The sequence below is a fragment of the Caloenas nicobarica genome, chromosome 15, assembly GCF_036013445.1.
Source record: "Caloenas nicobarica isolate bCalNic1 chromosome 15, bCalNic1.hap1, whole genome shotgun sequence".
Taxonomy (NCBI): Eukaryota; Metazoa; Chordata; class Aves; order Columbiformes; family Columbidae; genus Caloenas; species Caloenas nicobarica.
This window is the reverse complement of record NC_088259.1, coordinates 10,420,855-10,448,235: the sequence shown is the minus strand read 5'-3', so window position 1 is coordinate 10,448,235 and position 27,381 is coordinate 10,420,855. Positions and strand designations below refer to the sequence as shown.

The 27,381-nt window shown below is 45.9% G+C and overlaps 1 protein-coding gene across 2 annotated transcripts in view; it reads right to left on the bottom strand.

Annotated features, from left to right (window-relative positions):
• Positions 1–27,381, bottom strand: part of NKAIN4 (sodium/potassium transporting ATPase interacting 4) — a 46,937-nt gene that overhangs the window by 9,164 nt on the left and 10,392 nt on the right. For both annotated transcript variants that reach the window (XR_010607036.1, XM_065645522.1), the window contains exons 2-4: positions 14,734–14,871; positions 14,159–14,239; positions 5,995–6,192 (exon numbers count right to left, since the gene is read on the bottom strand). Coding sequence is in view for 1 of the 2 variants with exons in the window: in XM_065645522.1 (XP_065501594.1) it covers positions 5,995–6,192; positions 14,159–14,239; positions 14,734–14,871 (417 nt within the window). In the remaining variant the exon portion in view is untranslated. The remainder of the gene's footprint in view (positions 1–5,994; positions 6,193–14,158; positions 14,240–14,733; positions 14,872–27,381) is intronic.

Here is a 27,381-nt window from a genome sequence, read left to right as displayed (position 1 = left end):
AGAAACAGAAGACAACAGCCGTGGTCTTAATTCACAAATCGCATAGGTTAGCAGTAAACTGTCACCTCCTGGGAACCAGTTAGAAGCAGGGAAAGAGCAATAAACCAGTAGGTGCCTCTCAAAGAACAGCCATCCTGGCACGGTGCAGCCCGCAAGTCAACCCATCGCTCAGGGCAGTCTCCACAGCAGAAAACCAGTGAACATTAAAACTGCCATTTACAGTAGTCCGGTGGGTCTGTCCTTAGCTGGTGGTTTGCAGAAGCTCTAAAGCATCAGAACGGCCTCGTGCAGTTTCTGTGGCAAGTTGTCACTCAGCCTGAATAGAAAAACAAACTTCTGGTACTATGGGAGTTAAGCATCCTCACTCCAACAGGGCTTTATTTTGCTTTACCTTCTTCAAGTTAATCAAATATCTTCCCCATCCTTCATTTTACATCTTTACATAATACCCCACTTAGCAAGATCTTGGTTGACAGTAACTGTGTTAGTAAAGTTATTTTGAGACGTAATTGTTTTCCACTGTGAACTCAATTCTTTTGAACAAGAGTTAAAATGTAACATACAGTGACTCACTCCAAGGCAAGACAGAATGATGCATAGTAGGGCTTGAAAAGTGGAGTTCATTCATTTTTAATTTGACAGAAAAATACATCACACCAGAAAACAAAAGGCAAGATAACGAGATTTCTGCTGGGGAGTTATAAGGCATTTGTGACTTCTCCAGCTCTCCCTGACAAAACACACGGTGTTGGAAGGAAAGCATAGCTAAACCTTGTATTTCTTTTACAATTTTCTATAATCATCTGAAAGACAAGCCAGCTCTCTCTTGGGTGAGCCTTATGGAAGCTCATCCTGGTACCTCAGTGGAGAAGAAGTTGCTCTCACTCATCCCCACTGCGCATTTTTGAAACCAGGGCTGCTTCGTACTAAGTTTCTATGAGCTACAGAGGACTTCGTGCAGAAAAAGAAATATATATATGTCCTTCTGGGCATGATGGTAACCACAAAGCCACGTGTAATGGCCAATCTGGTTTTACCTGCTGACTTTTAGAATTGCCTTCAAGTAGAAACATTGCGTTTTAAAGGCAAACAAGGAAACAAAATATATTTTAAAAAAATCAGAACAATCGGAGATTTTTCTTCTCTTGCAGTGCTTGTACTGTGCTGACAGAAAAGCCAGGGAACTGTTTTTCTTTCTGCAGTTTGGGGCAGGTTTGGTAGCCCCGGACATGTCCTTTCATGATTAGTAGCCTTGGCTGCATAATCAGCAATTAGTGCTCATCAGCTGGGCTGGGGTAGTTACTGATGTCACCACTTAGAGATACTCTTGGAAAAACAAAATGCTTCAGATTAAAGCAGTCCCAGCATCCAACGAGATGTCCAACCAGCCACACACGCACACTAGCTTCCAACACAAGTGCATTTGCGCTTGCCCTAGGATCAAATCAGGAGTGTGGTCACACTATTTTTTTTTTAGTTTGAAGATCCAGACTTTTCCATTTTACAGGATATAAGGTCAAATCATGCAATTTACATACACACAAATACCCAAGCAGGAAAGAAGCGTCTTGAATGTGTGGCCTGATTCCAAGAGAACGCCAGGAAGGTTCTCTCTTTCCCCAGATTTTCCATCACACCTCAGAGCAGGGACTTTGGGTTAATAGAGCCATGCAAAGTGGCAGAAAGCTTCACAAAGACCAAAGTTCCATCTTTGTTGCCGATTTCAATACAAAAGAGCGGTTTAAGCTCTACTATCCCAGAGAAATAATGATAGTTCTTAGTAGAGGAGGTGGAAGAGGAGGGGAAACATCAGCGATGTAAAATGACACTAAGCTATTGCTCTAATTCCCCAAAGAATGTTCTTGGGCTTTAGCCTCTGCTGCTGTTTCTTTACTTGTTCTACATGTTCAGTACCAGCTTCCTCCAGGCTGCACAAGTATCTGATTAAGGTTTTTATTAGGAACACATGTTGCGGGCAGGTGTGTTCAGTCAGCCTGTCAGACAGCCTGGGAACACACATGCTGCCCAACAAAGGAGGATGGAGCTGGGGTGTCCTGGGTGTCCTGCAGGCAAATGAACAGAGCAAGAGAGATGGCAAGAGACACATGTGCCTGAAGGGAACAAGGAAAAGTCTGTACATCCCTATACCCCTCAGTCATCTGAGGTTGATTTTTTAATAGTGAGTTGAAAAGCATTCGCGAAACAGCAGCATTGAACTGAAGTGCTGGAGCCAGGAAGGCCAAATTACAGCAAGAGGTACAGAAAAGGAGCTGCTGGCTGTGAGTGTGCAAAACACGTGAAGGATGGGAAGGTGAATTTTAGGAGGTGTTACTGTTGCTCATGTAAAATCTTTGCTTCATCCTACATCTGTCCCAGTGAAGATTCTGGGCTCTTCAGCTCTTCTCTCAACAGAAAAAACTTGCCATTGGTTTTTCCACCACAGAGAATATGTGCAGAGTCTCCACCTTCAGCGCAAATGGATTCCAGGTCTCACTTGTAATCCAAACTAATGAAGTGTGTATGCTAGAGGCGGGGAAAGGAAGAGATCTCTGCTATGAGCAAGCAAAAAGCCAGCTTAAGAAAGAGCTAGTGTGGCCAGATGGCCAAAAAGAGGCAACCAAAATCCTTTGATTCCTTGACCTTCTTTACTCTTTGGATGCAATCACAGCCACTGAAAATCTCGCTTCTGCCAACAGCAAAGTATCTCTTGTGTGTTGCTTCTCACATAACATCTGCTGTCAGGGCTTGTATCACCGCCTTCCTGGGAACCTTCCAACCTGTCAGTCTGAGCGAACAGACAACAGGCAGGCAACGAGCTCTCTCGGTTGGGAAGACATTTCCAATTTCTATCCCGTTCAGCAGAGCCTCAGGAAAAGCCACACACTCCCCGCTCCCAGAACTGCCATATGGACAGCCCAGAGCTATGCCAGGTATTTCCCAACCAGAAATCACTCCTCTCCCTGCTGGCTGCGAGCTGGGGAGATGCAAGATGAATCCTTGCTAAGATTAAAAAAAAAAAAAAAAAAAAGGGGTTTTTTTTGGACAAACTAGTTGCTGTTGCATTTCCTAATTGGGGTGGTAGGATTAGTTTTATAGTGGCATTTCTGTACCAGCATAGACTTTAAGATGTTGTTGTAATAAGCTTTTCCCTCTAATATCTTCCGTGCTAAAGCACTGAGAAAACCTACAGCCACTTGTAACATGCATGGTGAGTGATATGCGCAAATCTGATCCCATTCCAGCTTAAAGGAGTTGCTTTTACATTTAAGAAGTACAGAAAAGCCCAGAGCAAAAGCAGACTGAGACCTTATGTATCTTCAAATGTATGCCCAGGAGCAGGATAATATAGTCAGCAGGAGTCCTGACAGCAGACACTGTGCTCACCATATGGGTTCAGGTTTGCTTTCCCTCTCCTTTGGCATGCGAGATGGAACTTGACGAGATGAACTCAGCCTTACCCCAGGTATGCAATATGGTGCTCTACAGCTCCTCAGTAGTCTCAAGGAACTGGTGTTTCCAGAAAACAGGCAAAAATGTCCACAGCTGGGTAGTGCTTAAAGAACATGCATTTCACACTACTGTATCTGGAATTCAACAAACAAACAAACCCCAGAACACAAACAAACCAAAAAACCCAAACCAAAACCACCACCACACACAAAAATGAAAACAACACACACACACAGAAAAACCCCCAAACCAATCAAACCAACTCCCCCAAAACCCAACCCAAATCAAAACAAAAAGCATCATACAAAAACCCCCACAAACCTTCCCACTCACAACTTCCCAAGACCATTAAACAATGAAAAAAAAAAAACCTACAGAAAACACAGTTTTGCCTGTCCCTTGCCCTTCTTAACAGGGAAGGGACTGTTCTGGTTTCAAATGTGCGGTGACAAGGAGGGAACTGGGTCACGTCCCTCGCTGCATCCTCTGAACCTTCAAGTTCCCAGTCATGTTTTCTGTCCTATTGATCTGGCCTCCCTGCCTGTCTGTGGCACGGGCGCTCTGGGAAGGACAGCAGCTTGTAATAAAATCTGCCTTAAAATGAGATAAAGGGAACAGAAAAAGATCCTGGCAGGGATCAAAGAGTTTGACCCTTAGAGACTAAAAAGAGAGAGGACGGGCTGACTGTTTGCAGGCGAGGTCTGAGTGAGAATGTGAAAAGGCTCGATTTCTGCCTTGCCTCAGCAATGCAGAGAGGAAAAGCTCTATTTCTCCCACTACATGACAAAATTACATGAGCGTTTCAGAGCTGGCAGCAGTTACAGGCCTGGGGCTTCAATACTTTATTACAGGACAAGCAGAAATTTAGTTCGCTCTGCACAGCTCAGCCCATGTGGCTTTCTTGCATACACATATTTTAGCCTCATTTCCAGGGTTCAGGATTCGAAAGTCCACTGCAACTTAAATTTCAGGGAGAAAGGAAATATTTACCTAATTCCTATTTTATCTTATAGTTCCCTCCTCAGTCTCCCCATCTGGCCCTTCTCTGTGCATCTGTAAAACACCACGAATATTATCACGTGCCTTTGGGAAGAAGCAAAGGAGAAAACACTGCCGGAGACACAGACTCCTAAATATCAGCATGACCTCTTAGCTCAGGACCATGTGCCTACATTAGCGAGTTGCTATAAAACAAACTCAGGACCATTTTTTAGCTGAAACTTTAGCCTGGGGGACAGGGGCTGGTGCCAGCCCAGGCGTTTCAGGAGGATGCTCTAATAATAGTAACAGACTCCTGCACTTTAAAAGCCTGGGATGTTCTGTCAATTGTGTCACCAATCTCAGGAACAGAACCAGCAGCATCAATCCCATTCCAGCCAACAACCCTTTCTAAAAGACAAGAGGTTTTATTCTTCTCGATACCTGGGTTTGCTTTTCTCATACATGTGCATCAAAGCGACTCTTGAGACAGTTTAATGCAGATCATTTTCCCTGAAGGGGAACTAACCAGATATTAACAGCCCACACACATGCCAGGGAGTCAGTCCAGCTCAGGAAACAGGAGCTTGTCTGTCTGCCGCTTCTTTTGTGACATGGCAAGCAAGAAGCCGGGGTCTGTCCCTCCCTGCAATTCACTGGGTCACACAGATCACCCCAGCTAATAGGAAATGCAGTGGCAACTTCTATCAAAAACGTGCAGAGAAGTACTTGGCACTCCAGCAGCTTGGAATTTCTCTATTCGTTACCCTTCAACATTTAATCAGGGCACGTTACCCTTTTTTAAGCCAAAACCAAAAGCTGAAATGTGAACGTTTCACCAGTCCACGTCTGTTTGTACTTAAATCCTTTAACCACAAGTAACAAAGCAAAGCAGATTAGGAAGATGCAGGCTGCTAACTCTAATGCTGCTACAAAATTCAAGAGTACCCACGAAGTAAGGGGGACAATGGCCATTTTGTTTCAGTTAATTTTGCAAACAAGTGAGAAACAATTAATAGTGAACATTAAGAACATCCAATTACTTCAGAGTACTTTAAAAAGCCTGTGGAAGACTCTGCTGAGGAAAGAGCTGATGGAAACATTTAGTGCATATCTCTTAGGTGTCAGCAGAAAGAAAACATGCTGCTTTTTGCTTCCTTAAAGTTTCTTTCATTTTCTGGAGATAACGATCTTCTCCCTTTTATTTCTTCACAACAAATATGCACATATGTGCTCCTCCCCCATCACTAAGGCATGTGGAGTAAGATAAATCCTTGCTCAGAAGGGTCTCTGTTCTCATCAAAACACGAGTTTCCACACCCCGCCAGGGACACAGAACGATATGTTATTGTATGCTTGCATGTGATGCATCACTTCAGGTGTTAGGTTGCTGGGATCCATTTCCGATTCTTTTAAGCAATATTGTTCATAAGAGAGAACAGGAGAACAAACAAAATTTACAGAGGCTTTTTGCAAACAGATGATAACAAACGGGGTGGGAAATATGGGCCAGCCTCTGTGGCAGGACAAAAACCAAACAGCATCTCCTCAACAATTTGTACTCACCGCGATCAGGATCTGGAAGGAGCTGTGCATGACCTCGATGTACCGGTACTCCAGGGCGCAGCCGATCACAGAGATGTAGGAATGGCTGTCCAGCCCTTTGATGCCAGACATTGACGCCTCCTTCCTTACGCAGCCAGGACCATTTTCACTCCACCATGACTGGTGCTGGGAGATGTTGAATGTCAAGAGTTCACTGTCCTAAAGAGAAAAGTTTCAGAGATCTCCATAAGAGTGCTGGATATGCTGTCAGATGGAGGTCATACTAAATCAATGGAAAATCTGAAGTTTCTGGGACCCCAGGAAATTCTAGCACAGATTGAAATACATTTGCTTTATATTCCTTATTAAAAAGTGTTTTACAGGTGGAACCATTTCTGAGGCAGTCCTGCCACACTCCAACAAAGCAACTTCACCATCACGTAGCACATTTCAGAAGCAGGTCTGAGCAGCTTCTAAAGCAGAAAGACAGTTTCTAGGCTGCAGATCCAAGAACACTTTGCTAGTGGTTCCTGTGCCCAGAAAAGAACCCTCAAGTTTTGGGTTTGGGAGATCAACCTTGCAAATCTAGAAGAAAAAGCTAAATGAGGCAGCGCTAAGCATCTTGTCACAGAATCATGTGTTATGGGTCTCTGTGCTTCCCAGCACACAGAACTGAGAAATATGGACTTCAGAACGCCAAGGTGAGTTTCAAAACCCAAATCCTCTGTTCCTAGCTTTTAACACATCTAACAAGTCCCTTTACCGTTCCTGTCTGATTTCCTTCCACACTCTTCACATGTGGTGCTTCTGCATCTTCTGCTGACCTTATTGACTGTCAGCCTCAGATCGGGTTACCCAGTGGAGCTGAGCTGACCCCTCGGTGGTGATTGCAGCTTCTTGCAAACACCTCCCCAGCAGCTCCTTATCACCTCTACCCCAAGAGAGGCTTTTTGTTTTGCTCTTGTCATCTTTGCTAATTCAATAATTTAAACCATGCCATGGTGGGGGTTACACACATAGTGCAGGAGTTTGGTGTGCAACTGGGAGCTCATTTATAATAAAAATGACAACACTTTCCTCACATTTGGGAAAAAGAGTGGTACTTGCTGGAGCACCCATTTTGAGCTTACAGGACATGGCAAACCCCTCCCTGCAGATGGTAAAAGATGGCTCAGAACTGGCTCAGCAGATCAGCCGCATCACTTCACAGACGGTGTTAAGTGCCGGGTGCCCCAGCAGCCCCACGGTCACTTTGATGCGGAATCAGCTCCTCCTTTTGACCATAAAATGGGGCAAGGCATTGGAAGTTTTATTCTAAAGGACGGATTATAAAATGGATCAGGCAGAGAATCTGTGTGTCTCTATAAGGTAGAAATAGGTACTGGATACAGACATCCCAGTTAATTATTACTAAAAGTTTTAGCAGCAATCCATATATTACTTCACACTGCTCATGCCAGGGTCTTACACAGTCCCTGTAGGAAAGAAGTGGCTCCCAGAACAGCAGCAGAGCTTGGGATATTCAGGCTTCCCAACACGGGAAACATCACATGGCAGCTCCTTTGCCTCAGCTCCCTGTAGAGTCAAGAGGGAAAAACAGATTCAAAGCAGCTAATCCAGGCTCCTGCTCTGAATTACCCTCTGGAGAAAAGACTTGTCTCCACAGCCAATACAGGGATCTTGGCCAGGCAGTCCTGCAGATACAATTTTGTGTCTTCATGTTTGTTTCCAGAAGCAAACTTGAGTTACAAGAGCAGAAAATTTGAATGCCAGCCAGAAAAACCTGTGACCCAGAAACCAGCTGCCCCTCTATGCACATTGCGTGGTTCCCTCCGCTCCACCACAGATACTCAAAAACAGTTCGCAGAGCCGTTATTAAAATATGCTGCAGGAAGCACACGTTAAGAAATGCGGATGATTAAATGAGAAGACAGCTGCCAAACTGCCGACACAATCACCACACCAGATGGGATGTGTGTTACAGTAGATGGCGAAGGGCACAGAGACGAAGTGTGGCACCGGTGCAAAAGCTGCCTGAATAGCAAAGACAACAGGGAAAACTCTGTTAACAGTTGGGAGTTTAAAGGCAGCTATCTACATTTTAAAGGCTATAGGGAATAATTATTAGATTGGCATCTACACAATAGTGCAGACAGTACAAGGTGTGGTGCTATCTGCATTTCTAGAGACAGTTTTGCAGCTTCTCACGATTTTGGCAGAAGAGTCTGGGTTGCTCCCTCTGCTGGGCACTGCTCTTCAGTGGCCCACAGACATCCCACATACCCACTACATCACATCTTTTCTGCAAAGCTTGTTCCTTCTCTCCCAAGTTTGCATGTTCTGAGACACATGGATCTTCCCCAGCAAGAGCTCTCTGCGCTCTTCTCCCTCTCACAAGCCACACGCCACTGGTGAGGGAAGGAAAGAATCCTCTTTCTTACAAAAAGGACTCAATTCCTGCTTCTTTGCCTGGGGCGTCCCTCAGTCAGCACAGAAACAAAGCTGTTCCACAGGATCTACTCTTAATCTCTGTCCCCAGGGCTTCCCTCTCCCAGCTCACAGATGGCACCTTCCCAAACCTTCTGCCTCACTGATGCAAAAAGCCCCTTTGGCACCTTCTCTGCTCCTTCCAGAGGCATTGATGTGGATTTGGCAAAGTAAGAAAAAGGCTGCTTTCCTTCCTGAATCTCCCTTTCGTCAGTCCTTATAGAATTGGCTATGGCTTAACTTTGCTGCAGAAGCTGAGCTTGCTTGTGAATTAAGCTTGAAAAAGCAGAGCAGGTGCTGGGCTGAAGGGAGGCAGGTGGAGGAACAGTAGGTCCAAACCAGCATGCGCTGCTCTTTGCCTACAGTCACGCTCCAGCTCCGTTAAAAAAAATATATATATATATGTATATACTTCAGTTAAGAACAGATTGGAAAAACTGAGCACATTTGGATTCTAAAAGCACCACAACGACTCACACACATCCATCTCACAGATGTAAAATGAATCTCAATGGCACACGGGGAGTGTGGATGCCCTCACGTTCACAGAGACACCTTTCTGAACAAACGTCTGAGAACTGCAGGGCACGAGGGCAGCATGAATGAAAGGGTCTCAACATCCAAAGGGACATCGTTCCTTTGCCTGTGTCCCTGGTTGAGTGTCCTTGGAGGATACCTGGGCTGATGGGGCACAATAAAAGAGCGTTCAAGAAAAATCACTTGATTGACCTCCAGTTGCTCAGTGCTTGCTGGGAGACTGGCAAAAAAATGCGCAGGGCGTCTCCTGTGGTTCGCCGACTTCATTTGCGAGGAGGTGGTTGAAGATAAATGAAACAACGAAATAGGAGCAGTGCACTAAAATCAGAACAGAACCAGTTGCAAGAAAGTTTAGGAAACAGCTGTTTCCCAAAACCTTTCTGCAGCACATTTGAAGTCTAAACACACTGAAATGCTCCCAGAAGGGGTATCCAGGTTGTTAATCATCCCCAGAAGTGAGTCCTGCCGCAGGGGGAGATCTGCGTGTAACCACGCTCCCCCCGGCTCTCGACAGGCTGCTGTTTAAGGGCTATCGCTTCCTCTTTAACCTTCAGCCTGGAGAGAAATATGAGCAAAGAACGACACCAGCTCCTTCTCGGGAGCGTGTTGAAAGCCAGCCAGAAAATCACATATCACTCCAAACTGTTGCAGCACCTGGTTGCCATCCATTTGCCATCAGCGTGAGAGGAAGAGAACAGCACTAAAACTGTAGTACCTGCATTTTATAGGCTATTTTCCCCTCCCAGCCTCACCCCTCAGTGTCCCATGGGGAGCTCACACCTACCCCTGACACCCACTGAGCCAGCTGTGCTCCTCTTAAACAGTTTTCTGAAAGCTGTTCTGAAATGGCTTTCTAAGGGATGCTATCAGAGATGGTTTTATTTCTTGTTGATAACAGCCTTCTGAACTGCCTCCCCCCAAATTTCCTTAATTATCAGACAAGCCAGCACGATAATGGCTCTGGAAACAAATCGAACCCCGTATGGGAGCCCCCAGAGCAGAATAATTTTAAGTCTTTTTGGCTGGAAATATTTCTTATCAAAATAGGAAATACAGCATTTATCTTTTAGTCACGTGTGCTGAATAGCTGGATACCCTGAGCCAACAGAGAACCACTTTCATTGTCTCCCAGCAGGCTTGTTGACAATGCCACAGCATTTAAAGGCCAAATCCAAGGCTTCCAGTTTCAAAATTTAGATGGAGTTGAGGGACAGTTGTAATTACACATGCATTTATCCATCCTCAGATTATTTTTGCAGGTACAAAGTCATCCCACAAATAACCCCCCAACTGACTAATAAGGGCTGCTTCCATTTCAAGAGGAGATTTAGACCACACCACGGCTCTGGATTCAGATCAAAGCACTGGGTAGGCAAGAGATAATATAAAGAAAGGGTAAAAAAACCCAAACCAAAACACATCCTTTCAAGATGAATAATTCCAGAGGGAAAAGACAAAGGAATACATTGAAATACACAACACCAATTCCTCAAACCTCTCTGAACCTTTCTCAAGTACATGATGAAGAGTCAATCAGAGCGGCAGCTGGACAGACAGATGCTCATATGTCTTAACAGCAGGATTTTAATAATTAACTCAGACTGGGGGGCTGCAGGAGGGACTGTGCTTCACACTCAAGTAGACAGGGAGAAGCTTAACATGTTATTTCAAGCACAGCCTAGAAACTTCAGAGAGAGCTCCCAACAGTTCACCTAACCAAATGGCCAGCCAGAAAAGAGGGAGATGGAACAGGCACAGACCAGGAGGAGGAACAGCATTCTGGAAATTCAGCTGTGACTCGCCCCCGAGCAGCAGTACAGCACTTTTGGAGAGGCTGCATTTCCCTCAAGCGTGCTCAGAAGGACGAGCAGAGCAAGTCAGCGCGGTGATGTTGCCAAAAGCCGCTCGAAGACACATCGCCATCTCCCTGCCAGTGCCAAGAAGCAACCCTTCAAACCCAGATTGCTCCATCTCTTGCCTGCTCGTTGGCAAAGCACTTCGAGGAAAGCTGGCATGGGCTACATGCTTAGGGAGGCCCTTGCAGCATAAAGGGATGTGTTTTCTTAGACACTTGTGCTGATCCATTTGTGTCTGGCCACCTAATGAAGTTCTGCTTGTTCCATATTTCACACTCTTATTCCTACTAAGAAGAAATTACAAGATAAAAAAGTGACAGGATAGAAAAATCAGGCCAGTTTAGTCCTTCCAGAAAGTAGAGAATAGATTCACAACGCAGGAAAGATAGTTTTCCTTTTCAATAAAAAGGACTCAGCATAGTTATAACTAGAGGTTAGAAGGCAGACGGTTAGCAAGTAGTTATAACTACCCTGAGCAGGTCTGGCCAGAATAGCCATTCTTGGGGTTTCCATAGCCAGGAGAGAGCAAACACTGCTGGAGGAACCTGGAGGCTAAATAAGCACATCAGAAAGTGTTGGGAAAGGCAGGAGGAAAGAGGGAGAGAAGCAGGAGGCAGAGAACCCAAAGGAGGAAAGAGACAGTGGGGAGTGATTCAGCAATTCAACAATGATGCACCTACCAGTCCACAGTCCACTGATGACACAGAGTTTATAACTGGGGGGTCTCTTAACCCCTTTGCCAAATTGCTTGTGGGCTGACGTGGGACCTCGCCTCAGACCCCACAGCCGTGCAGCCCCTGGTTTCTGGTTTTTCGATCAGCCGGGCACCCAAAGCAAGGGGGGGCACAAGGAGAAGTGGCTGAGCTCCCCTCACAGCCCTGCCCTGCACACATCCTGTACCCCCCACCACTGCACATCCAGATCCAGGCCCCAGAGCACAAAGAATTATTTGCAAGAAGGGCACACAACTGCTTCCACATTTTTTTCATTTCTCCAGGCTTTTTCTAAACTTGTTATAGCAAAAGCACTTGGATCCTTTCTCCTCTTTCTCACCCGACCCAAGTTATCACCTGTTTCGGTTGCACTGGGCTGTCATTACCAGTCATCAAGTTAACAAACTCCATTCTTTCTAGCTCGCTGCCCTTTCTGCATTTTGTCATGATGAATTAGCCGGCTGCTGACAGAGATCTCCCGGGCAGGCTGCCCTTGTCAGGAATACAGAGGGGCGAGCAGGAGTGCTGCTCACCAGGAATCAAAGGAAAAAACAGCACCCAAGACCTTCCTCAGAGCTACCAGCCCCTTGAGGGACTTGCACAGGAGCACAGTCCTATCCAAAACACTCCCCAGCATCTTCATGCTTAGTCTAGTAGTCAATGAGTTAGTCTTTACCCGACCAGCTCCATCAGCCTCACTCCACCAAAGCTGCTCTTCTAATATTTACAAATTCCCTGCTTATTGCCAGGCTAATTACAAGCTTTGACTTTGTTTTTTTAATTAGGAACTAAAGGAGAGCTTCTCTCAAGGTCCCACAGAGATACCTGCTCCTCTGCCATTAACCCCATGGGTGCTGCCCTGCCCTTGCCCCCTCCAAGAGCATGAACAACACTTGCTCATGCAAGCCCAGGTTTGTCCTTCCAGGGTCCGATCCCAAGACTGCAGAGGTCAGCCGGCTTTGGATCAGGTATCTAGAGATGCAGCAAGAGAGCAACATCACTCTGGAGTCCATCCTGCAAATCGCCACGCTTTCCTACAGAAACCTTCATTCCTGTTTTAAGTTTATCTTCTGTTACCATGTGAAGTTTTGTTTTGCCATTACATAGCCCCAAATAACTTCGGTTAAATGGGAGAGGGAGAAAAGAAAGCAGCCCCATGAGCTTTTCTTACAAGACAGCCGTTTTAAATGAAAATAACTCATTAAGAACACAGGCAAGGCTGTAAAGAATTTTACCACCAAATGAGCACAAATACTATCACGTTTTTGCCAATTGCCGCCAAACTAACAGCAGGAATTTCTCATTTCAGCTCTAGGGGGAAATCCACTGGGTCAATGACAACTTTTATAAAACCGGGCTGCGGTACAGAAGTTCTCAGTTAGAAGAGTCACCCGTAGGCTAAATAAAGGTTCTCTGTCTACTGGCTTTGCTGAAATGAGCCACAGCACAGAGCAAGGTTATAAGCTGGAGCTCCTCTGTAGCAGAGAAAGGAGTTTGCTGTTCTGTTTGAATTGCAGAACAGCAACCCAATGTGTTGTACGGCAGGTTGGGATTAGTAAACACGAGTAATCAGCTGGCTGGAAGCAAACATTGGCTGTCAGAGAAGCTCCCAGGGCAGCTTAATCAAGCCAATATTTCCTCCACAGAAGGAAGCTTTTGAATAGTTACATAAAATCCTTTTTTCACTTGGTCACAGCCAACACAAAGATCATCTCAGGCTGAGCTTTCAGGCCATGAGTAATCACTGTTTTGGGCAAGAACTCTCTCAAAATTTCTGTGGATAATTGTGAAGGGAAATGGAAATTAATTGAGGAATTAGGAGGTTACATTTTCCTATCTGCAAAGGATTTATGCTGTCACTCACAACTTGCTGTAGGCCTGATAAGAAAACCACAGCGCAGTTCCAATTATGACTGCAACTTAGATGTATGACCTGGGAATTTAGGCCAGATGTAGAGTGCTCCACAATGAACCTGTATCCTATAATTGCTCTGAGTCTGCTAAGATACAGCAACACTTTGTAATTTATTGCTTACAGCCCAGGCTTAATTCAGGACCTACCTCCCATTTTTGTTATTTCTGACTCACCCATCATTAAGCAGACAGCAATACTTAGCTTATCTAGTCTTCAAAGAGCTTCACATATTAACTCACAACACCCCCGGCCAAGGGCCATAAATAACTACTACTGCATTTAAGAAGGAAGAATTAAGACAGGGAAGCCACACCACCTGTGAGGCCACATCCAGAGGAGATACAGCAGCCTCCCCAGCATGCCTCTGCTTTGTTCTCCATCCAGCAGAGAGAGAAGTCTCTCCCAAATGGTGCAACAGGAAATATTTTGTCCGGTGTGGCCACAACCACGCAGCTGAGGTGCACTAGGTCTTCAGCAGGATTGGAAGAAAACCAAACAGAAACAAACACCACCATCCAAAAACATCAGGAGCTGGTCAGGTATGGAACTATAGCCAAGTCCTTGGTCCAAGTGAGCCCATACACTCAATCCACTACAAGGACCTTACCCATCCCACAGCTCAGCTCCATCTCCTCTAGCACAAAACCTGGGCACTGACCCATAAATCCTCTACTCACCTTTGAGAGCCCTCCCACTTCTAAGTAAAAGCAGATGATGAAGATGTTCCAGGTGACCCAAATTGCAGTCCAGATGGCGTACTAGAAGGGAATGGAGGGGGGAGAGAGAAGTAATAAACATTAGAAAGTCACTGGAATTAGTTTATATATATGTGATGCAGCTGGGGGCAGTGAAATGCCCTGAGTCAACACCACAATTGTTTTATCTTATTTCCCATATGCAGATGGTTCTTTGGCTGATTAGAGACACAGGGGCAGGAGTTTGGAGGGAACAGATGAGCTTCTGCTGTACCTTTGTCCAGCGTCTAGTTGTCCCTCTCTGTGTTGTGCAGCATCTCGGTGTTACTTTTGTACTAATAATAATTATCTGAAATCTTTGAAGCTGGAAGTACAGTAGAAGTGCAGCCCCCTGAACAAGGTGTTTCCAAGCTCAGCGCCTCCTGCTTAAATTGTTTCCAATGCTCATGCCTGATTTCCCAAGGGCTTTACTCAGTTCCTCATCATTTGCCATATCCCACCAGAGCAAAGGCTGCAAAAGGCTTTGAATGGCTCTGAACAAAATGGGTATTACTTACCACCACTATGTAGCGAGGTCTATACTGGATAGTGCCAAAGAGGCCAAGGATAACGATGATGATGTGGAGGAAGTTGGCCAGGATGGGGGCCCACTGGTAGCCCAGGAAATCAAACACCTGCCTCTCTAATGCAGCGAGCTGGAAGGGAGAAGGCAAAGAAGAGTTACAGCTTCTGGGTTCATTCTCAAGGTTTTGACGTGCTCCCTGAGCAAATCACTGCAGCAGCTGAACATATTGCTCCTTTCCCAAAGCAATTTATTGCCTGTGAACCAGGTCAGTAGGACAGAACGTGTGTCTACGTGCCCTCCTTCCACTTCGTACTCATCCCATCTCCTCTGACAGCTAAGCCAATGCAGACCAGTGAGCTCCGGTGCCCATGTGGGGACACGTCCTCTGTTCTGAGTACTTTGCCACGGGGAGGTGGCCCTGGCAGCGAGTAGGGCTGAGCAGCAGGACAGGAATAGCTCAAATGGCTGCAGCAGGACTTTCGAGAGCTCATTTGTCAGAGCCTTCAGCATCACTCCATCACTCCTGACATCCCTCATGTTTCTGCTCTCCAGCACACATCCATCAAAGTGAGAGAGAGGAAGAAACTCTCTCCTCCACCTTAACCCCACAGAAAATGCTGCCACCCAGCAAAGAAATTCTGCAAACACATCAAATTTCTGAGAGGATAGGCTGTGTTCCTCTCCCGCACTAACAACACGGTTCAAGGCTAGTACTATGTTCTAGAAATAAAACTCCATCACTGTTGAAGTGCTGGGCCTGATTTTTAAATCATATTTGCATAAAGATGTGGTTTTGATCTGTAGCCATCATCTGCGTATCAGCAGCTCACCCGGATTGGAAGGGCTGCGTTACGCGCACAGCTGAAAGAGCACAGGAAACATGCAATTGCATGGAACCTTAACATCCCCCTCCTGCCTTTAAATATTATGTCTATAGGTGAAATAGTGATTGGAGGGGGCAGAATGGTTCCTGCAGGTTTTTTTCCCAGTGCTCAGCCTTACACAGAGAGATCTCTTTGCTGATCTTCACTAAAGGAAAGCATCCAACCTCGTCCCATTGACCAGTGATTTTGCCAGTGCCAAGGCACAGCAGGAGATTTCCCTGTCTGGGCAAGATTTCGAAGAGTGTTTAAGTACCATTGTAGTACGCTGGGGTTGCATTATTGCATTTCATATTTATTTACACCTAAATAAATCATTACAATTTACCATCGATAGTCAATATTAATTTAACTACTAATTAGACATGAACCATGGATGATCCTAGTCCGCTGTGTGTCATCAGCTCTGTGACATCTTTTCCTGGCTTGGCTTTTGAATGGCAGCTGGGGACCAAGCACTGGAGCATCTGTAATGGCTTGAAGCATTCAAGGACGTGAGTGGTTGCAGGTCCCAGTCAAGCCACATCTACTAAATGATCATTATTTCTTCTTCCTGCATCAGTGGGGAAATCACCTTCACACCTCTCTTGGGGTAGGAAGGTATTGCAATTCTCAACTCCACCTTGGAAGTTCAACAAAAATCAGTATTTCAGAGGAATCTAGAGCAGCCCTGGCTAAGAGATATCAGTCCACGTGGCGATAAGCAGCTTTCCCTCTCTGACATCTCTCTTCACTGGCAAAGGGGCACAGGGAGTGGGGAGGGAATGGATGTCAACAAATCTCTCTCTTCTGCGAAATAATGAGTCTTCTTTTTGAAGCAACACACGCTGCCTGGTTCTGATCCATTTGAACCGCCTGGAAGATGCTGTGAGATGAGCTGCGTGGCCACACGCGGGGCTGGGACAGGGCAAGTCTGCTCCTTCTGGCACCCAGCCCGCTCCTCCCAGCATAGCAGGTTTTCTGTATCTCATCTGAAACGGCAGCAATAGGTTAAACGCTTAATCTTTTAGGAGGAGATTAATGCACATACCTTAATGTTATTCAGAAATTTGGACTCCTGACTGGCTGGCAGTGGGTCACTTGACGGTGACCGCTTCATCCAATCAGGCATTTAATTGGCTTTGTGCATTACGTTAACACAGGAGTAGAGCATCAATTAGCGAGGGGACACAATTGGGGGGTGTTCTGCAGAGATAACGCCCTGCTCAGCTTCGCCTCCTGCCTTCAGGCCCTGAAATGGGAGATAAAGACAGATCCTTCCCTCCTGTGCCTTCTGCCGGGAGTTTTCCCACTCAGGCATCCACGTTTGGACAAGTGTTTTCTTCTCACAAACCAACATTTGCCATTAGGGCTGGATAAAAAGGGGACAGCTTGTCCTTCCATAGCTTTGTGATGTTTCCTGGCTTGTTTGGACCAGGGAAGACATTGGCCTGTGAAGTGAGAGGTACCCAGCCGTCCTGGAGATGGACCTGCCTATCTGCACTGGTTCAGACTGGGAGCTCCTGGAGAGGTCTCCGGTCTCTGGCCACACTGGCTTTTCCCCCCAAGATCCCAGAAATTACCTTCATGTCATACTTCCCTCTTCCTCACTGCAGTTGCCCTTGTCTCCAGGTTATTCCTCTTCTGATTTACATTCCTTTGCCGCTTTCTTTGCTTTTTTTTTTTTTTTTTTAATGGTTTTGTGTCCCTGGGAGCTGCAGGTGTGACTGGCACAGAGATCGGCTGGTTCGGTGGAGGGAGCAGGAATTGGACCACTCTGCTTTTGTGTGATGTGCGAGTTCACGCAAGCTGTTTCCTCATTTATAAAAATAAAAGCAATTTTCTGCAAGAGGTGTGTTATGACAAGCATGTTTACCGATGAAACTCTAACACTGTATTATTGACAGGCAGGTAGTGAGTCTCTGCTAAAATCCAGCCATCAGAAATGCAGGCTGAAGTTACCTGGGGCTTGTCCCTCTTCCCCCAGGAACCTCACATAATTAAGAACATATTTGCTAAAAACAAATAGATAAACAACCATTTCCCTCATTACACTCTAGGTCTGTGTGCAAAGCTTATCTGTTAATTTCTGCTGAGATTTGCAGGTGAGCAGGGCTGATGTTTGTGAGAAGCTGTGGGCCTTGATTTGGGGCTGGGATGTAAATAATCTCAGGGTGCTCTCCAGATTTGGTTCCTTCAGGCTCAGGAATGGCAGGGTCAGGGTTTGCCTCTCCCTACAGGTACCAAAATATCTGCACCCTCATCCCGAACATCTCCTGGATCCCTCTGGTTGAGCAGGGGAAATGCCATCTTTGGTGCTGCAGGGTTTCTGCAGGGTAATGTCCTTGCTGTAGCGTTCTTTACGATGATTCACAAAGCCTATTACAGTCTAGAGGTATTGGCTGTAAAGAGAAATTTCACAGATTGTGGCACAGGTTTCAACCCATTCGAAGCTGACAGGACCTTTCAATCAGGGAGGGCAAATTTCTCTTCTTTATGACTGTTCTTATTAAATGTAGGATTCCTTCTACTCCTTTTGCTTCTCTAGCCTGCAGAACATTTTTACCTTTCATTCGTTAAATTACATGATTTGTTGTGGTGCTAAAATCCGAAGAGTTGTGGCACACTTTTCTCTGCTGAAATAAAGCACGTTTCTGCTGATCGGAGTGTAACCAGAATAGCAAATAACCATGTGAAGCTATTGTCAGCCAGGCAAACCAAACAAGCCAAAGCTCCCTCTTGGGCTATCGTTCATTTATACATCCAGGAAAGGTAAGAAAGGCAGAGAAGATGCTCTGCAGTTTACAGAGTTCTATCACCCAGCGATGCTGATGAACAAGTCAGAGTCACCTGTAATCCTTTAACTCCCCGTCCTTTACAGCCTACTATCAAGGCCCTGTTATCAGCTAGATTTGCTCTTCTTAGTTTATTAAGCTTTTAAAGCCTTTAATCTTATTTGGTTTGGATCTGTGTCTTTCACTACATTTCTGAAATCAATTGGGACACAAACCAACAAATATCACTTTCAAGATGCTGACACGACTCATATAGATGCAAGAAAGATGCTCAGAAAGCCCAATGACAGCTGCAGATATGCAAAAAACACATCCTGCCTACACACACACACACACACGTGTCCATATGTATCTGTTCCTGCAAGCAACCTCGCTTTTACATTTTCCAAGTTCAGCTTTAATGAGAGATTTCTTTTTAAAGTTAAGCGTTTGAAATAAATTTAGAAGCACGCAATAAATGGGAAAGGCTGATCCTACTGCAATGGACCAGCCAGAATTTAAGGAAGATACTCCTGCAAAAAAGAAGAAAAAATGTTTTACCCAGAAACCTGGATGATTTCCCACTGGCCTATAAAAAAGCAAAGAGAAAATTCTGCTTTTCCTTGTCTTTCACTGTTATAAGGACATCACAGAGCATATAAGAGCATCACAGGCTGCTCCAGCACCCTTGCTCAGTGCTGCCTTGGACCCCTGTGTGCCCATCTACAGCTTCAATACAGACAAAATTGACAAATGCAACCCCTGTATTGACTTTCTGTCCAGCCTGAAGTGAGAAGGAGCCTCAGCTGCAGCCGTCGGAGCCACCGCGCTCCGGGATGTCCAGGGCTCCTGGCCGGTGCCCAACGCCACGATGCAGCAGTTGGTTTCCTGCCAACTGGCTTTGCTTTTTAAGAAGATGCTCTTTGTTTGTCCACTGCGCAAACACTATCGGAGCGGCCAAGACTTTCACTGAAAAAGGTCACGGGTCTTTTCTTGGGGAAAAACTTGTATTGATTTCCTGAGGTGCTTTGGCTGCGTGATGGTTGATGGCTGGAGTTCAGGGCAAAGTCACAGTACTGCTGTCTCTGTGAGACATGATATAAGGATGAAAACCGAAGTGCAGCTAGCTGAAACAGCAGGAGGAAATTAAAAAGTCTCAAATGTATAATTTAAAAATATATCTATTTAGGTTTTGAACACAAATATCTCTATTTTTTGTTCTTTCAAACAGCTTGTTAGACAATACTAAACACGTGTCTGCTCTGTTTATTATTATTATTGGCATTACTGGTATTAGTATGATATTTATATTATTGTATATATTCTTTCTATACAATTGTTCTGTGTTTGTAAATGGTGAAATAATGCTGGATCTCAAGAATCCAAAACCCAAGCTGCAGTGGGGTGAAACTATCAGCAGCAAGCAGAAAATTCCCTCTGTGCCAGAGCTGATTCAAGGTAAAGATTTTGCGGGCAGAAAAATTATTAAACAATAAGTCTGCTTTTACTGCATCTCTAAATAAATATTAATGGTTGTAATAGCTGTTTAATTAAGTTTATCTGAAAAAGCAGTTCACTGAGCCACTGCTTCACATCCCCCTCACCGAGGGGCTCGTTCTGCTGGGTGCCGCGTCCTTGTCTCTTCTAAAGTCGGCATCTCACGTGCTAATGCCTGATGCGTTCACATGAAATCTCATTTTTCTTCAATAAGTGTTGTCAAGGAAACCTTCCTCGGGGCCTTGTGATCCACTGCTCCGTTCCCAGCATCCCTCGCCGAACCACAGAGGTCAAGAGACTAATTGCACAGGAGGTGTCTGTCACTTTGTCTCTCAGCCACCTTTGGTCACTCTGGATACAATAAGCCCCATCCTCTGCTCGGTTTGGTCTGTTTTCTCCGCAGAAGCTGCTGAAACCCCCTTTATTCCTGCAGACATTAGAGAGGCCTCCAACAGCAGACCTTAGATCTTTAAATGATTTCTGTTTCAGAAGCAAACTCTGGTCAGCGCGATGGCCTGGAGGACCAGTGCCTGCCGAAGGTCCCTGCTGGAGAAGTCCCCATGGCCAGTGTTGAGCCCCACGCCAGGTCTGTGCCCTGCAGCAGGGTCTGGCTGCTCCTGGGATGTTAACCCCCAGCAAACACAACTTTCAGACCGCACCAAGCTGAGCATCAGGACTTCTCCCACCCCAGCGCCATCCTGTGTGGAGCCTGGGCAAACGTAACCCCTCGCTGTGGTTCAGCACAACTGATGAATCCTAGAGCGTCCTGCTGTTAAACATCGTGGTGTTGAGTCCTCGCCACCTCCTCCTGCTCCCTGGCCTGGCACCTCTGTGCTCTGGTTTCTCCTCTCCTGGTATCATCCTGCGAGTTGGCGGTGATGCTCTCAGAGGTGCCGCTGCTTTGACCTTGATCCCTACGCTTTCTGCTGCCGATGCCTTTCAGAAACATCCTAACTGCAAAGATACAGCGTTATTCAGTCCCATGTGCCTGAATGCTGCTTAGCATTCCAGGAAAGGCACAATCCTTGCTGAACATAAGGGAGGAGGCTGGCACTGAAGCGATGCAGAAGGTGTTTGTGTCTGGAGTTGAGGCTCTGGCTTCAGAAAGGACTGACCTTTCCCAGTACATCCCATACAGCCACCAGCCTTGCTTAGGTGAAGACATGGGCTACACACAAGTATTCGCAAACCTCTTAAACCCTTTTTCTCCAAAGTGGGAAAACCAGCCGGGATATGCAAAGAGAGAGAGAAGGTGCTGGGGTGGGAGGGAGTAGTTGGCAGTGTATTTTCTAGCAAGACTCTGAAGTCCGTGGTCCCCACCATGGCACATCCCCAGGTGCAGCTTAAGTGTGACAACCCCTCTCCTGCTCCACAACCTTCTCAATGGGGTGATCAGCAGAACAGTTAATTAGCTGGCTTGTGCACATAACAGTGGAAAGAAGAGGCTGCCCAGCACTGGCTTTCTGAACGGTGCTCAGAGCACAGCTCCCAGGAAAAAAGTCTGCTTCCTAGGATAAACATTTCAGTAAAATTATTGCCATGTATTGCCTAAATTTCTCTCATATCAGGGTCAGTTAAGTGCCTGGTGAGGCTTGTGCTCTGTGCACCCCACACGGTCACTGTCCTGTTTGGTTTTCCTGCACCACATCTCACCCCAGGGCTCAGACCTCAGGGATGCAAAGAGATGTTTATGCAGCAGCATCAGACACCCAAGCTGCTCTGTTCCCTTTGCTCCTGCATCTCCTGATAGCATCTAAGTACCCAATACTGCTCTGATTGCTGATTGCCAAGATTAGCAATCAGGCTAAATTAATAAGCAGGTGCCTTTGTGATCCAAGCAAAAAAGCACTCTGACAAGAATGACAAACTTGTTTTATTTCTAACCTACATCAACACTTAAACCTAAGTTTCCCAAACATAATTAAATCAATCTGTTGTGCCCACAATGCTCCCCTGTCTCCCCCCCAGCTTTTTTTTCCTTAGTTTCCTAGCTTGGCTTTGGCTCTCCAGCTTTGCAGCAGAGAGATGGGGCACTGGAATAGAGAGGACGTGATTCTATTTGCAACAGACATTAAAAAAATGAGTTTCTGCAACAAGTGCCTGACATCTTATCAGCCAGATGTTCTGTAAGGCTCAGCCTTACCCAGGCTCAGGCTCAGCACTTGCAGCAGTCCCAGATTTCCCCCGCCTCTTGGAGGGAGGACTGATCCCACCTTGTACCAATGGCCACGGGCAGACATCCTTGCTGGTCCCCACAAACAGCTTTAGCACTTCAGGGGGACCTTCTCCCACCAGTAGCACAAATTTCCCTGTTGAGCGCAGTATATTAAAGATGTGCCATTAACTCACCAGCCATTTCCCTTGGGAGATCTGCTACTGTTTATGAAACCATCTAAACACTGTAAAGGCTGTGAAGCAGAGCAGTGTTGGGAGATCAGCAGGAATTTAATTTTCTAATAGAGAGATTTACTTCCTACCAACAGGGCATTATATTCTGTCGTCCCTGCCTCTGCTCAGCCAGGAAGGCTGTCCAAAGTTTGGGCTGGTTCACATGACAGGGATGCAGGAAAAAAATGAAAATACTTAAAAAATAACCAAGGGGGTGTCTGGTATAGAGAATATAGCCTATACCCTCTGGACCTGCTATCTTAAGCATTATCTACTTAGCAAAGGAGTCAGTTTTGCTGCTGCAGGGAGAGAGCAAACACACGGGTAGGGCTTGCACAGAAGGTACAAGACTGGACTGAAGGACTATTTGGGCCAGGACTACCCAGGCTGTCTTCTAACAATGCGGCAATCCAGAGTCTCCCAGATGTGGGAGCGGCAGTTTGGGAGCAGCTCAGAGATTCCCATGAACTCTTGAGTGCACTAGAAAGACTCCAGATCATTCAGAGGTTGGACCAAAACTCACAGGGCATATAAAGCCCATGAGATACTAGCTGGACTCACTCAGTTTAGACAAAATTATGGTTATGTTTACTATTTTATAGGCACGCACTGCAAACTGGAATTTTATTTTGCCTGTGGTTACCTTGAAGTTGAATTCCGACCTTAAATACACTGCTGGGACCTTCCCAAAGGAGGGAGAAACTCTTGCTTCAGGCTCAAAAAGCCAAACTCGGTTTTCCTTCCATCCTGCCTGCACACAGCCTGAGAAAGACTTGCTGTGTCAGAGGGACACTGAGAACATCCCCTGCCTTCAGCTTTATGAATAAAATGTCCCCTGCAAGTCTCATTCATGGCTGGCACCTGCAGCGCTTTCTCCTCACGAAGCCTCAGCTGTAGCCTGAGTTACAAAAATGCCTCTCTAAAGGCAAAACACCTGCAGAAAGGCACCTGAAGCTGTTTTTCTCAGCCAGGGGAATACGAGGATGAGGGTTTCTTGGTGTCTGTGCAACATGGCTACCAAAGCCCTGCTTTCTGCAGAGCTTTGTGTGTCCTGAACTCAGCAGGATGCACCCCAGAACGTGCAGACAAATGGTCTCTGGGTCACAGATCTTTTGTGAAAACCCCAGCAAGCCTTGCTAGATAAAGCTCCCTGCTTTCCCCTTTGCTTGATGGTCCCTGTCCCCCTGCTCCGCACCTTCCACCCATCCCATCCTGCTCTCCCCCAGCTCCTTCCCACGCATTGCACTGGGAGCTCCAGCAGCTGATCCCCTTAATTAGGTCACAAATAGATCACGTGTAAAACACTTAGACCAGCCAGATCCTCTGGGGGAAAAACATGCAAGCTCTGCAAACCGAGTAGAAGCTTGAGAGAGGAAGGATGCCAAGGCTGAAATAACTCCTTAAAACTTTATCTGTAGGAGCCCTGTTGCAGTTTCTACTCAGCAGCTGGGTCCCTGCTCCCTGACACTGTAGCTGAGTGGTAGTGTTGCTTTAATTTCCTCTTGCTCCTGCCGAAATGCCAGATTGCTTGGATATTCATAAACAGAAGGAGTTTAATGAAAATTATAATTAGAGCCCTGCGGTGCTCTTGCAGGTTCGCCTTTACACTGGGCTGCCTATTTACATTACAAATCAGGCTGGTGTCACTGCGGAGTCTACAGCGAGAGAAGGGAATTCATTAAAAGGGAAGTGCAGGGCGGGTGAGAAATAGGGAAGAAAGAAAATGATATTGTTATTATTAATAATCTAGGAAACTGGGATCTGCCATGGTCTTGCTGCAACTTTGCTCCTAGAAGAAAAGCCCATTTGTAATCATCCCGTGGCAGAAGGAAAGCACAGCCACCCCGAAACTTCCACTGGAAATTACTGCACAAACAGACCCTTTTTCACAGAGCAACCGTTTCTCATGGAAAGCAAGGTGGCAACGGAGACTTTATCCCCTCCAACAGGACACAGAGAAGTGCCCTTAGCACTTCTGCTTCCTCATACCTTGCTGTGAATTTGGGGGGTGGGGGTGTAAGAAGAGACAACATGTGAACCAAAGGGATGCGTTTCCCACCATTTTACAGCTTTCCCTTCCCACCTGCCAGCAGCTACACATGATGCTTTTTGCCCCGCTGTAATGCCACGAGCAGCAGCTTCTTGAGAAAGACAGAAACGCTCATTCTGTGAAGCCAGAGCATCTGCTGCCTTGAGGCAGCGTCCGTCCAGCTGTGGCCTGGGGCTGATGAGAGGAGATCCCGTGGGAACAACATGGAGGCATCTGGGCGTCGATGCACGGACACCCAGCAGCACAAATCGGCGTTATCCCAAATACAAATCAGTCTCCTGGGTTTGATTCTGCTTCTGCTCCTTCCACCAAAGCCCTCCAGCATGGTTGTTCCCATCTATATAGTGGAATTAGAAGTAACACCCTCATTTTACACAGTGGATAGCTGGACACTTGGGTTGTACTTGTGAAAAGCTTCTTTAACATTTCACATTAATCATCCCGCATCAGTGGAAACCACATCGTCATTGCGATGCTGCTTTTATTGGATGCCCACCTGCCCATCAGAAGAGGTGGCATTTTAGGTTGGAGACCTCCCTGTGCCAGTGGCAGCACCAGGCCCCTCAACTTTCACATCATTTCTGGAAACAGAGAGGTAAACTCACCCCGCTGCTGTGCCTGCATCCCCCCAAATTCAGCCCGATTGATGCTCCAACCAAATCCCACAGTGCCCAGCAAGCGATGCCGATGCTCCTCTCAGCTGCTCATCTTCCCTCGCCCTCCTTGCTCAGAGGACGTAACTTCAGTCTAATAAACAGCTGGGAAGTCAGGGCAGAGCCAGATGAGCTAATACTGCACAAGTGATTGGGTTTATATATCAAAACAGACCTGGGAGACTTTTCCCTCTGCACATCATAGCAATATACAGAGTTTTCAGGCAAATCAGAAGCTGGAGGTATTTTAGGAGTTGGGCTGCAAGTGGGCCAAGTGATGTGCTTGCATTTCATGCATGTTGTCTTCAGTATAAAATGACCCATACTGTGATAGCTGAGCTTTAATCATCACTAGGAGCACCCTGTTGTTTACGCTTTGCAAAAAAACCCCACAGCCTAACATAAAAATGTGCTGATTTCAGTTACAAAAAAGGACAAAAGAAAATTTATCTTGAAAAACTATAGTTGAAAAAAACATGTAGCCATTTTTTGGCTGAAAAATAAATATCAGTGAAGAAATACTGCCCAGCTCTCCCCTAATGAATGTACTAGCAAACTTCCAGGCCTGTCCTCAAAGCACGAAATGAAAAAGCACTGGGAAGAAAAGAGTATTTTGGACACGAAAAACATTTAGTGGTCCAGATTCTAGTTCCAGTAAAATGCTTTTGACGGGAAGGGTTTTAAATTGGAACAAACAGGAAAACGACTATTTTGTTACAAATGTGGACCGTCAGAGGCTTTTGGGGTATTGCAGGAATTTTGCAATAACCACAGTCCCCACAAAGAACTTCCAGAAAGTTGCTAGAAAATGAATCAATCACTATTTACTTCCATCTTGTGATTGCTTCAATGAAAGGAATCCAATCAGCCGTACTTAAATAATTGATTAATTACCTTAGTAATTACAGGTAACAAATCTAGCTTCCCTTGCCTCCCTCCAGACATGTAAACTAGGGATATTTCAATTTTCCAGCCACTTCAGGAGGCAAAGCCAATTTTGTGTGACCCGAGAGGACTTCTGAGCTGCCACCTGCATCTCAGGAGTGGCCAGTGATGGAAGTCACTGAACCCATGTTTTTCTCATGCTCGCCATCCCCCGCACTGCTGCGTTTTCCTGCTACACTTGAGAGGAGTTCCATGAAACAAAAGGTTCTCATCAGGGATTTCTTAGCAATACAGTATCATGCTTTTTTTTTTTAAAAAAAAAGCTATAGTTTAACAATTTCTCCCACTTGTATTAAAAATGGCATTGATCAGATCAGTTTTTGTGCAGCATCCCCTTTGTTTTTGCTCTTCAGTCCAAGTAGATGATGAAATGAGACCCATGATGTTCAATTTGATGGAGATGAGCTGCTGGCTTTCCAACAGTGTAAATAAGGATTCAGTGCCTTTTAAAAAGCATTATTTTTAAAGGAAAGCCCTTTTGAGTGAGGGCTAGAATGGGGTTATTTTCCACATGACCAAGTGTCAAAAAGAAAGTGCAGCCCAGTCCATGCTCTTATCACCCTCCCCGAGTCACCCACTGGATTGATTTGTCACCAGGTGAAATAAGAGCAAGTCCTCAATTTATTATCATTTTCTACTTGTCCTCCTTAATGCAGTTCCTGCCAGGATGAGTTTGCTGTGGGAAAGTGGAATGAAACCAGGCCTTTCACTTTGCTGCTAAATGGGACCGGGGGGAAGTTCTCAGCAGGGAGGGAAAAACCTTCCTCATTAAAAAGGGAAAATGTGCAACACAGAGTTTTCATCGGATGCCGCCCAGCCTTCCAATTAGGATGGCTAAGACAAACAGTGGCGTTATTATATGGAACTGTTTATCCAGTGTCACTCAGCCATTGTTTATTTTATGAGCATCATTTATCTCTTCTGTTGTGCTACCCAATTTGTTTGCATTTTCAGTCCGGTCGAGTGTCTCGGTTTTATTGTATACATTTTTTGGCCTCCCACCAACCGAGTCTCCAATTAAGTTTCCAAGAGTGTCACACAATGGCCCAGCTCCTCCTGTGCTTCAGTTTTCGCATGACGTTTGCATCCCCTTCGTTTCGCGCTGCCCCTGCCCCTCCCCTGCTGACTCCTCAATGGCTCATGGTTTATTCAACAGCAAAGCTGAATTTCTCTTCTCCCTCTTTTTTTGCCCCCTTCCTCCTCTCTTTTAAAATAGAGGCTGGTCAATAGATGCTGCTTTGGCCCCTCTGGAGAACAAAGTTCATTTGCAGCAAATGTTTAGCGGTCACATCTCTGCAGTTTGGTGACCTTGCAGGGATGAACTCTGAACCGTGGGGCAGCAGCTCAGATGTGGGACACTTGTGAACTCTTATGTCTCCTCTGGCCACGAAAGGGGACGAAGCCTTGCCCTCTATTAGCATTTGTCACCAAAGCTCCATCTGCACACGGTCCTGTGTCCCTGCTGCACCCCGT